Genomic DNA, 13,110 nt, shown 5'->3' on the forward strand with positions numbered 1-13,110 from the left:
AATGCGGATTGGTTCTCTTGTGCTTACTTCATGACCGGCTGTCATGGCATATTTTGACAGTTGTGTGGTTAATAGTGTAATAGTAACAGTGAAATATTAAAGTTAAATAGCGCGCGTGCATGTCTATATAATACAAGAAAAATTTATTTATTTTATTTTAATTAAATATTTTTATTTTATAATGTTTCCTCTTTAATTTTTTGTGATTAAAATGATTCTTTGTAATATTATAATTTTATCAAGAAGAATTAAAACTACTACCACTTGGGTTGATAGAAAGATCCTTATTAGGAATACAAAGATACATACCACTTGGGTTAAGTTAGGTAACACAATTTTGTTTTATTTTTTAAGAGTAGTTGCACTACAATTATTTTTCAAAGCAATATATATATTCTCTTTATAGTTGGCGTAATTTAAAGATTTTATATATTTTTTTGAAATAACATATTACTTAGGTTGAGTTAGGTAACGCAATTTTGTGATATAATTTTGTTAAGGAGAAATGACTACTACCACTTAGGTTGGTACGTATCACTTGGATTGAGTTTGGTAACGCAATTTTGTGATATAATAATAATTTTGTTAAGGTATATATGTATATATATACCTATATATATTCTCTCTTTGTAATTGGCGCAGTATTAAAAGATTTCACATATTTTTTTTAAATAGATTTCACTTGTTATTTAAGTTTTTTGAGGTAGATATCACTTGGATTGAATAAAGTAACAATTTTGTAATGTAATAATTTTGTTAAGAAAAATTAAAGCTACTACCACCTAGGTTAGAATAGATTTTATTTATTTTTTAATTTAAAATTAATGATACTACCACTTGGTTTTTTTCGAGGTAACAACCACGCGTGTACTTGGCGCCTTTTTTTTTTACCTTTTTTGAAAAAGGTAATTTTGTACTGATATCATGCATTTTGTAGTGTTACGCATGCTCTTCTAACTAGTCTTATAAAGAATATATCTTACAAACAGTATGTACAGATTGTAAAGCTAAAGGTGTTACAGACTATTATTTCTAAGAAAATAGATTTTTTTAAATAACATGTAGACATGATACAAATAAAATTAATTTATTCTTTATGTTTTTTTGTACTTTTAAGTACTCTGCATTTAAAAATAATTTACATTATTTTCATCCATTTGTATCATGTCTATTTGTTATTTTAAAAAATTTGGCAATTATACCGTTCAATAAAGCAAAGTTTCAGCTTTAAGAATCTGTTTTTTGAATTGCAATACGATGATTTTTAAGGAAGTTATGAGCAATCAAAGTCAAAATGCTCATTTCTTATTCAATCCACGATAAAAACTTTCAAAAGTAGAGATTTCAAGCTTTAAAATCCTTTTTTTAAATTTAAATTTTGTTCATTTTTAACAAAGTTACAGCTGCTTGAATTTTGCCTATTTTTAAAGACAAATTTAGTGTTCTTTTAAAATACCTGACACATTGAAGATAATGAAAGTGCTTCTAGCATGCTCGGATTTTAGATTTCGAATATGCAACAAAATCAATATGTAAGTATTTCTTCAGAAAAATACATCAACATTGGTTAGCGCTTAAACGTTAAATTTTCTTTTCCTGCGTTAAAAACTAAAGTTACGATTTATTTAAACATTATTGGTGCAATAACTAGGTAAAACATTAATTTAAACATACATGTGTAGTTTAGACAGGATATAAATCCAGGTCAGAATTACAAATTTCTTGAATGTACCAGCATTTAATTATACAGTAAATAATATATTTATTTACAGTTACAATAGATTATACATATTAAATAAAACTTGATTTGGTAAGTATGAAGTAAATAACAACAATATAATAGTTTTATTAAATGTTTATTTAGCAATTATGTTTTCATGTATGTATAAGAAACGTAGCATATTCACATATTCACTTTGTATGTGTGTGTTCATATGTGTATGGTCAGAGGTACGAATATATAATACTGACGGGTTATATTACTGCTTAAAAATACGGCTTAAAAATAATTATGTTACTGTCTCGGTCTTCTGCCTCGTCTACCCCAATGGTAGTTAGCTGACGACATCTTTCTTCTTGTCGTCGTATCCCCGCGGCTCTGCCTCTTGGTCTTCGAACTGTAAATATGCTCATGTACCATAGCGTTTGGTCCAAAGCGTTTGGTCTGCACTATGCGATCGTGTTCTTCTCTATTTTAAAAAAGGTAATTTTGTACGAATATCACGCCTTTTTGTAGTATTACGCATTTTATAAACAGTATGTACAGGGTGTTATTTCGAGGTATAATACTACCACTTTGTTTTTTTTTTCGAGTATTATTGACAATGCGATCAAGTGCGATTTTTTGCGCATTTTTATTACAGACGTTCATCATTACATTAACATAACAAAGTCTATACTTTCAAGGTACATGATGATCGTTTTAAAATGGTATCTACCTGTGAGATCTTTAAGGATTATGCGCAGTGTTCAAGCTCCCGCACGGAGCACATTAAGCTAAATTAGTCTTCGTTATTTTATTTTTATCTTGCAAATTGTCTTTATTTGTTCTCTCTCTCGCGAGCTTACCGATTATGAATATCGAGTCGCCGCAAGCGCTTGGACACTTCGATAAGATTAAAGCGATCACAGACAGAGGCATTCCGGTAAACGAAACGCCGCGAACACCCCAATAAATACAGAGGCTAATACTTCTTTTTTTTTAAGGATTTCTAATGATATCCGTACCGCACGTAGGGCGTTCCCGTCGTTGCGAAACCGTTTCACGACTCGGAGGCTGCAAATGTAGCGAGTCGAGTTTGTAACGCAAGCTCCGTGTCCCAATTCGTTCTAGATACGCTCCTCTCTACCTAATGTAATACATTACTCGCGTAAAGTATCGCGCAATTGTAATTGTACGTTATAATAAATGTAGTACAAATAGAGAATATACCGCGCGCGCGCGTGATGTAAAATTGTAAGAGTAAACCTAAAAGGTAGTAAAATCGTAAAACGTAAATATCGTAGAAAAGTTTCGCGAAAAAGCAAAGGCTCGTTCCAAAACAATAGCGGAAGGCTTATGAAATAGAATAAAAAGAAAATATGATAAAAAATTTCCTCATACACATTCTCCGTTAAGCTCTGATATTTGTATGATTCTTCGTCCTTATGTTAGTTCGTCTATCGATTATCTGTCAGTAAGAAAGCATTTATACTTCTAGTAGACCTTCGTGTTATAATTCTGAAGGCACTGTTCAAAAGTTTATTACATTTCTTGGAATAACGGGTCTTCGCAAAACACCTCTTCGAATGGTGCGACAAGGAGAGTCGTTATAAACATCGACATGACCATTGCACACGCCTCCTTCGGTCTATATCACAAAATTCAAAATAGAGTAGTCTCAACTTGACAGCCTGTGCCACAATGCCAATGCCGTATTTGTCGGGTCTGTGATCGGTTAGGAATTATCGTGAGCTAGCAAAAATCGATGGTCAGAATTCAGGCTTATGATACGCAATGGCCGGTGCATTTCCATTAATTATGTCATATCAATATCGTATCATTATATTACACAAACGCTTATTAATTTAGAGGCACATTGCTAAGGGTCTCGGTTTTTTTTTCTTTTCAAGTTGCTCCCTACATTAATGAACTTATGACAATTAGCTAATTACGATTATTCAATATGAATATGAAAAGATACATGTACAATAAACATGATTAATCTAATTCAATATCATCCTCACTTCCTTTTGCTCTTTACTTTCATTCGTTTTCTCACTCCAATAGACTGTTCTGCGTTGTCATCCTCGTTGCCACCACCGCGTCTTCGTTTACCCGACTTTTTGTTCTCTTCAATGTTTTTCATGTCCTAGGGTGTTACAATATCCTGAAAATAATTTTAAGTAATATAACAAAACCCTAAAAGTTAAACCTATGGTTAAAATAATACATGGAATTTTAAGTAAAAATGCATTCAAATTTATATAGGGGAGACCGGGGCTAAGCCGACAACGGGGCAAACTTGACACTAGGCTTTTTGCCAATTTAAATCTATCGTAGAAACTTGCCTTTCCTACTGTAAATGCGTCTTTATGTGCCAGTATTATCAACGGAATTTGGTAACATTCTGAGTTATAGTGTAATTTTTAACGCGACATAAGCGTTTTTGATAGTGAAAAGTAATTTTTCTGATCTCTCGAAAATGTCTACTCTTTCATCGAGCTTTACTCTTGCGAATCTACCGGTAAGTGATTTTGATGGAAAATTTGATGCTCTATATGAATCCGATAATTGTTTTTGCATATTTTCAAAATTTTCATGTTTTTGAAGTGACAAAAGTGAAAAACGACGTCCGGGGCAAAATCAACACCACGCCGTTTCGTCGGCTCCCAGTAACAAACGATGCTTGTCATGCAGCCGTATGGCTCATGACAAATGTATGCGCACGTCCGATCGCGAGTTTACCTGCATTAATTGTTTTTCAGACATGAGTTTAGATGAAGATAATTGAAAGTTCAACAATTTTTGTTTTCATTATTTTAAATGATTGTTCTAGCTACTTTATTCCGAATTTTTGTACTTTTTAAATACACAATAAACAATGTATTTTCATTTTCAGACAGTAAAAAATAAGTTCCAGATCAAATTGTGTCGATCAGACAAAGTGTTGAGTTTGCCCCAGCGGGGTGTCGAGTTTGCCCCGGCATTTTTCAATTCGAAAATTTGTCTTCGCGTCACTTTTCCTTTCCTGGCGGCAAAACAAAGCGACGTACAGCAAAACTTCCTGAATCAATTTTGTACCTGAAGAAACACTCTTTAAATATGTACCATTAAATTTGCCTAAAAATTTTAATTAAATATTAAAAATTGCCTTTGAAAAAATAGTGTCGGCTTAGCCCCGGTCTCCCCTATCTAAAATCTACTTACACGTAGGAGTTGATAATAATCTCGTTGATTGGAATGTGGCTTGGATCAGTCAACTCGCGAAACTGTAATATAATAATAAATTGATTCAAATTTTCGGATACATCACTTCATACGATTCTTTCACACGATGACGGTTAATGTTAATTTCCTTACCTTATTATTATGTTTCGCGTGTTCTATACTTGTCGTCATAACAAAACATCTGACCGAGACATTGCGCTTCTTGGCTACCTGTATCTCTTTCTCGAAGCTGGATCGGGATTGGTATTGTCTATAACTATACTTTTTCCTTGATTCAAGTATATTGTTGGACTGCGGCAATGCACTTCTGCCAGCTGCCTAAAGTGTCTCTGTTGACGTATCCGTATTCCTTCAGATAATTCTTTGCAAAATGCGATTTTTCGGAGTCTGGACTGCCGATCATAAGTACCACCTGTTAATGGATATCTATAAGCACGAGGAAAGAGCGGGCCTCTGTTCACATTTGACGTTTACAATGATATTCGTGTTATGCACGATGCTTCTGTCGAAATCGAGGAATCACATGCCGGAAAAGTTTTACTTAGGTATTTATCATTAAAAGAATACTTTGTATAATTCTCTTTTATGTTATTTTTTTATTTTTTCTCATTAGATCATGGTACCAGAGGAACAAACACATTTTTCCAGCGAGTAGATGGGAACCTTTTGATCCAACGAAAAGTTACGACAAGTATACAGTGTCGGATAAAAATAGGAAGAAAGATAAAATCTGATAAACTTAGATTCAACGAATTGTCCAATTTCGTTTAAAGGATTCAGATTCAAAGGACTGTAAATATTAATAACCAGATAAATAACTTTGTTTCATCGTACAATTGATTCATTGTTCAACAGATTGTAATATATATATATATGTATATATATATATATTACAATATATTACAATATATTACAATATATTACAATTACAACATATTTCAATATATTACAACATATTACAATATATATACGCGTATATATATATAGCTACATTGTATTTTTAAGGACTGTGATTTTAATTCATTTAGTTATGTGATAATATTTAATTCATTTACTCGATTATGTAGCTCTACTAAATTACAGTCCTTTGAATCTGAATCCTTTAAACGAAATTAGACAATTCGTTGAATCTAAGTTTATCAGATTTTGTCTTTCTTCCTATTTTTATTCGACACTGTATACTTGTCGTAACTTTTCGTTGGATCAAAAAGTTCCCATCTACTCGCTGGAAAAATGTGTTTGTTCCTCTCGTATCATGATCTAATGAGAAATAACATAAAAGAGAATTATACAAAGTATTCTTTTAATGATAAATACCTAAGTAAAATTTTTCCGGCATGTGATTCCTCAGGTTTCGACAGAAGCATCGTGCATAACACGAATATCATCGTAAACGTCAAATGTGAACAGAGGTTCGCTTTTTCCTCGTGCCTAATCGCAATATTACATACATTAAAATAACATGCCAACATTGTGATATTGCTTCATAAGTTTTATCATTTAGTATCTTTACCTTAGTTACAATAAAATCGTAAAACGTATAATGGTGCGGTAATATAAGAAAGATCCTCCTTGACATACATTAACTGATCTGCCATTACTGTTTTAAGCTCGCTGAATTCACGCCTCAAAACTTCTAAACATCTCTGAAGAAGCTGATAGATAGAATTACCTGTATGTGAAAATTTAATAATTTATGCCGTAGAACATTATATATCACGCCAATGTTACTCCAAAAGTGACACTGGAGTATTTTAATAAATCACTAAGACATTCACCTTTCTTCATTATAACACTCCGACGATGGCCAGATCCATCCCAATAACTGAATGTGATCTCAATTTCTTCTTCCTTCAACGCGTTCTGCTTTCTAGCCCATTCTTGCCTCAATTCTTCCTTAAGTTTATTTTCCTCCTCCTCCCTTTCCCTATCTGGCAAGAAACTTGTATCTACATCTGGATTTTTCTTAATCTTCTTAATCGCGGGGCCATCAGATTGCACATTTTCTGACTGCAGGGATTTTTCGGCATTGTCTTCGTCAGAAGACATCTCAGCTACATCTTCGGCTTCGTCCAGATTAAAAGACAAAGCTTGAATCTGTCTCTTCTGTTTGTTCTTTTCTGTCTGCTTCGCCGCTAACGTTCTTTCCTTTTCCTGCTCTTTTTCACGTTCCTTCTATCTATATCAAAGCATAAAACACTGGGCAAAAATCACATAACATTTAGAGCACTGGGCAGAAATCACACACACATATATATATATATATTCACGCCAAACTGCATATATAACATCGTGTTATTTTTACATTACATTTAGGAAAATTATTTCATATAGACGTTAAACTTACATACATAGGGAGCTTTCCAGCAAGTGACACAAGCCGACACAAACGTCGTTCTATCTTTCTTTTTTGGCATTTTGGAGTAACAAAGACAAAACGATACCTGTGTCGACTTGTGTCGCTTGCTGGAAAGCTCTCATAAATGAATCTCGCGTTTTATGTAAAATCGCGTTTTATGTTAAATTTGTAAGAAATCGGTAATCTAACCTATACTATGTTTACGCGAGCGTTACTTAATTCTGTAGTAACTTACGAACGATACGATAATTCCTCCGCATAAACTGGAGATTTTATAGTAACTACGATGATATCGTTCGTATAAGTTACTACAGAAGTAATACTCACGTAAACGTAAACTATTACAATTCCTGTCACATGCACTTAGTCGCGTAAAAGAGTCACGGTGCGGTCACGCTTCGCGTCGTATAATAATAGGATAATTATATGTAAATAAAACAATTACCTTGAATCAGAAAAAATATTAATCGTCGCGTCGCGTAAAGAGTCACGGTCGGTCTCGCTCCGGCTCACTACCGTGTCTCTCGATAGGTTAACTGAACTGACAGTGACAGCGCACTGAACGCACTATCTGCACTGCGCGCAGTACACACACGTATTAACTGAACTGACTGTGACAGCGCGCTGGCGAAAGCGCCGCCAGTGTCGAAAAAGTGAAAAGGACGCGATTCCAGCCAATGAAATGATGGCATGGCATGGCATGAGAGACGGTCGACGTAGAAGAAGAAGTATCTTAAAAATAAATTTTCACATTTGGACTTTGCGTCGCAATATCTCCGCTCGTAGGGCACGTAGCGGAAATATTATAAGAGAAACCCCCCCCTAATTCGACCTCAAGCTATTGATCAAGCCTACTTAGAACTTGATCCGTTCACTCGTTATCGAGATCTCAACATCTTGAGTACTCGCAACCCGTCGCGTCGCGTAAAAGAGTCACGGTCGGCCTCGCTCCGCGTATACTTGGCGCGAGACACTACCGTGTCTCTTGATAAAGAAATCACCCTATTGAAAAATCTCTGATGAAAACTCATGTGGCAATACAGGTGGCAATTCATGTGTTCACAAATGTGACAACTCATGTGATAACTTTTGTGAAATCTCGTACCAAAACATCACATGAGTTATCACATGAGTTATCATGTGACATCTCATTTTTATATAGCAAAATAATAATTAAAAGATATGTAAAAAGTTAATACAAAAGTTCTTGCCATAATTACGCTTTTGCATTGTAAATCATAGAAAAGTAAGCAATTCATGATAACAATACTTATATATTATTTTTAAAATAATGTAATAGAGAAAAAAAAAGAAATGATGATTTAATTATATTATAGAACACATAAAAAATAATTATATGTATAGAAAGTATATTTTTGGACAATGAATCATTTATTCCAATAAAATTATATAATTTGTTTTAAAAATTACATTAACACCTTAAGTTCTTAGGTTTATAAAATATAAAAAAACGTTTCTATAAAACATGTAATAACTAAATTGATTTGTAATAAAATAACAAAATAATATAGTTTTTATCTCTTTGATTAGTGTGTACTATACAGGATGAGTGAATGAAACCCTGAAATAATTCGAAAGGAAAACATTTTTCTAAAAACATTAAATAGGAAAGTTTCAGGGTTTTAATTTTGGGACTTTCCTGAAATTTTATCATTATGTAAATCGAATTTCCTAAATTTAAAGGGGTTAAAGTTAATAAGGGTTAATTCTCTTATTAATTCCTTATTAAAAATATCATTTTTTTTTACAATTATGACAATACGTTGGAAGGTTTTAAAAATGTTAATTACAATTTATTTCTTATAAATTATTTAAGTTTTAATACTCCTGTTCTGAAAAATTGTGATAATTATCAAGTATCAATTGTGTAAAAAGAGATAGCTAGAATTTCTTATAAATTTTCTAAAATTCAACACAAGAAATAGCACCATAATAATTAAGATAATATAATAAAAAATAATTAATTCAAAGATAAAAAACAAAAAGATAATTAATATATTATAGAGTTAATTAACGCAATAAAATGAATAATGATTGTTGTTATAACTTATATTCGAAACCTATATGTATAATATCAGATAATACGATAGTCAGCGTTCAATATATCTGCAGCTTATTCAGTAAGTTAATAAGTTATTTTAATTATTTTTTATTATTAATTATTAAAATATATCATTAGACTCGTGAAAATGTCAATAAATTAATAGACGGCAATACGAGTCAAGCGCGGTACGTGGTGCGCAAAATAAAGAAATTAATAGTTACAGAAGTAACGAATTACAATGTATATATATACATATATTCCAACTTAATAAACTGCGCGCCGATTATTTGTCAGACTTGAAACACAGCTATCGTTGGACCATTAATACCCTTCCCTCCCCGGAATTAAATCTACACAATTTAATTATTTAAAAAAATATATTAATTATTAATAAGCATTATTGTAATATATAATTATTAGTAATTACCAGCAGGAAGAGATAAGGTGATAAAGTAGGCCAGTAACCAACTATGTGGCCGAACATTATGTCCTTCTTGAGAAGGTGCCGCGAGGAAAAATTCTTATTCAATAGAAAATAGTTATAACACATGGTATATAATGAGATATCACTCCTTGTTTCGAAACTGCTGTACTCAACGAATAACTTAATATCATACATTTTGAATTGTAAACTGTCATTCAAAGCGTCTTTAACTGGCGTCCTTATTATTTCAATTATGGTGTTCGGCTGTGTGAAACGTTTCAACTGTCCGTGTTGTAGCTCTAGCTTTAATAAGATGGTACCTATTTTGTCTATAATTCTATCTATAATCATCTTGAGCAAAAACCTAATAAAATAATTTTAAAAATAAGAGGATTTTAGTAGCTGATCTCAAATATCATAAAATATATACAGACAGTAATATACGTAAAACATAATATATGTTATACATATATGTATAATACAGCATTTATATAATCTTAAAAATGGAATGTTAATAAGATAAAATATACAAGAAATGCATGTAATAATATTAATCGTAACACATATTCTTTTCTTTAATTAATGCTCCTATAAATTCCATTAAAGTAAATGCCCAAAAAATCAAAATTAAAAGTATAAAGAGTTATTTAATTGCAATTAAAATTAATATAGATATTTAATTTTCTTCGTATTTGAAAGATTGGAATAAATAAATGCATCGCATTAATGTAAAGTAAAGAGAGTATCTAAATGCTTTCGTTCAAGTGTAAAAAATAAAATTGGATTCGCATAAAGTTTTTACCCTCATGTTCTCTTTCCGTAACTTATTATTTATTCATTGTGTGATAAAGAAGAAGAAACTCAGAGCAAGTACATTTCAAACTTAGCTACATCAGAACAGAAGAATATTCTTACTCTTGATTCTGAATATATAAGTTTTAAAGTAATTATAAAATTGTTATTACATAACATAATTATAATAAGGAAACAGAAACTAAAAAAAATTGTTTTTTTTTCTCTCTTTTCTTTTAAGAGTCTTATAATATAACACGAATAAATTTAGATCTATTAAATTTTTGTTGTTAGGTATTAGATTTAAGAAACATCTTTCGCATTCAAAATTGACCTCTTTCGTCGTTACAAACAATTTAATCGTCAATAAACATTCTGTTATTCTTATCGTATATCTTGCGGAATTCTTTTATTGCTGACAACCTTACAATTAGCGAATTGCTATGATGCCTTGAAATATAGAAATTTGATTTCCATTGCATTGTTCGGAATATCATCGATTTTCTGTTATTATTGTTCAAACAAAACTATAATACGCACTTGCTATATATATAACATGTAGACAGCAATAGTGTGATGCCGATCGACGATTAGAATATAACAGGTCACTGGCGGAATATACGTCACTAAGCAGTCTGTTAGCAGCAATTTACCTCCAATATCTTAAGATTAATATGCCGATTTTTGAGATAGCTCGATGCGAATGTTCGAACTTAACTAATACGATATCGAAGACTTCTTGCCTGCCTGTGTCATGTATTTTGCAAACACATGCGACTGACACGCATGGTATATGTTTCTCGACCTTGACAATAATGTATAATTTCCCTCAAGTTTAAATCAACGTAATTGATAATAAAAATTCCAGAAATCTCGTGTCTATTTCCGATATGTAAAATTACTATTAAAATCGCAATATCAAATTCTGAAAATATTGGATTGCAAAACTTATTTATATATATATATATATATATACCATGTTATAATGTTTAATTAATTATATATATATATATATATATATATATGTATAGATAAATGACTTTTATACGATATACATTATAATTATAATTATAGTTATAGATAAATACGCTATGCGGTAAAATAAATTGTGAAATAAGTTTTGAGAAACTATTATAAGTAATAACTTATAATAGTTTCTCGTACGTAGCATTACGTAAATCTCTGATTTTATATCCAATATCTCTATTCAAATATCTTAAAATTTTTCTTTTTTTTACTTGATTTTCCATAGAGTTCATTCAAGTAATCTTTGTATACACCTATAAATAAAATAGAGAAAATAATTAAATATTAATAATAATTTATTTAATGATCATAATTATGAATTTTTTAATGCGATAACGCTATTACTTACAACGGAGTACTTTATATTTCCTCGGTGTTAACTGCTTACGAGGTGATCTATTTTGTAGTCCAACATGTGTTTTCGACTCCTTTATACATCTATTTACTAGTGTGTGTTTAGTCCAAAAAATTAACAGTAACTCTCGCAAAAACACTCCGGGACCACGTTGTTTTAGATATTCCCAGAAGGATAATTGGATGAATTTTCCGCAGCCTACATATATCTAGTAAGAAATATATAATAGTAAATAATTACATTTTTTTATTTACAAATATACAAATTTAAAATTATACAATGTTGTATGAATAAAATATAGCATACCTCATCTCCTTCTTTTTGATATAACTCAAAGTTCTCTGGATTCACTTCCCGTATGTCTGATGACAGCCGATTATTATATATATTATCATCATCTGTATCATCACGCTCTTCTGCTAATTCCCTTAGAACTACATAAAAATTAAATTATTTTTATAAGATGTTACTTTATATAATCTACTACAATACAAGGAAAAAGAATGTTCTTCAATTACATCTAAGAAGTATGATAATATTGTAAATCTATACCTCTTTTTGGTCGGTAAACAATGCAACTTCTTCGTCTGGACGGAGGAGTTTCTACATGCTCATTTTGTGCATGTTGGTTTCCTAGATTTCTCACAGGACTGTGATTATGCGGTAAAGGTAATTGTGCATGTTGGTTTCTTGGACTTCTCAGAAGACTGTGATTATGCGGTAAAGGTGATTGTGTTTGTCGGTAAACAATGCAACTTTTTCTTCGTCTGGATGAAGGAGTTTCTACATATTCATTTATTACTGAATAATAAAAATATAAATAAAAATTAAATTACGTTAATTAAAAAAAAATAAAAAATTGCTTCATTCTACAAAACTACATTACCTGATCTTTCATCATCATCATTATTGACGGTGTTATGCGGTAAAGATGATTGTGCATGTTGGTTTCCTGGACTTCTCACAGGACTTTGATTGTTATCAATAGTAGGAGACCGTGCATTTCTAATATTTTCATAATTTTCAACTACAACATTACACAATAATATACGTTAAGTTTTAAAATAGTTTTTTTACACATATTAAATTTATATTGTATAATAAAAAAATGATTTTAAAAGATAAATTACTGAAGTCTTTACAAAAATATTTAATTTCT

The 13,110-nt window shown here is 31.2% G+C and overlaps 2 protein-coding genes, 1 long non-coding RNA gene and 1 pseudogene across 3 annotated transcripts in view; 1 reads left to right on the top strand and 3 right to left on the bottom strand.

The window, feature by feature from the left end:
• Positions 1-13,110, top strand: part of LOC139778446 (uncharacterized) — a 45,121-nt gene that overhangs the window by 5,132 nt on the left and 26,879 nt on the right. The window lies entirely within an intron of this gene.
• LOC139778447 (uncharacterized) lies at positions 1,841-3,870 on the bottom strand. The gene is made up of 2 exons (XR_011719567.1): positions 3,727-3,870; positions 1,841-2,189 (listed from the first exon to the last, which is right to left on the bottom strand). It is a non-coding gene; the product is annotated as an uncharacterized lncRNA (long non-coding RNA).
• Positions 3,909-9,838, bottom strand: LOC139778469 (protein FAM50 homolog; annotated as a pseudogene).
• The window catches only part of LOC139778470 (uncharacterized), a 1,591-nt gene continuing 678 nt past the window's right edge, over positions 12,198-13,110 (bottom strand). The window contains exons 4-6 of the mRNA XM_071716402.1: positions 12,838-12,978; positions 12,504-12,752; positions 12,198-12,385 (exon numbers count right to left, since the gene is read on the bottom strand). Coding sequence (XP_071572503.1) covers positions 12,198-12,385; positions 12,504-12,752; positions 12,838-12,978 — 578 coding nt within the window. The remainder of the gene's footprint in view (positions 12,386-12,503; positions 12,753-12,837; positions 12,979-13,110) is intronic.

The sequence above is a fragment of the Temnothorax nylanderi genome, unplaced genomic scaffold, assembly GCF_030848795.1.
Source record: "Temnothorax nylanderi isolate EJ_2023f unplaced genomic scaffold, tnyl_v1.0 TNYL_tig0184_pilon, whole genome shotgun sequence".
Classification (NCBI taxonomy): Eukaryota; Metazoa; Arthropoda; class Insecta; order Hymenoptera; family Formicidae; genus Temnothorax; species Temnothorax nylanderi.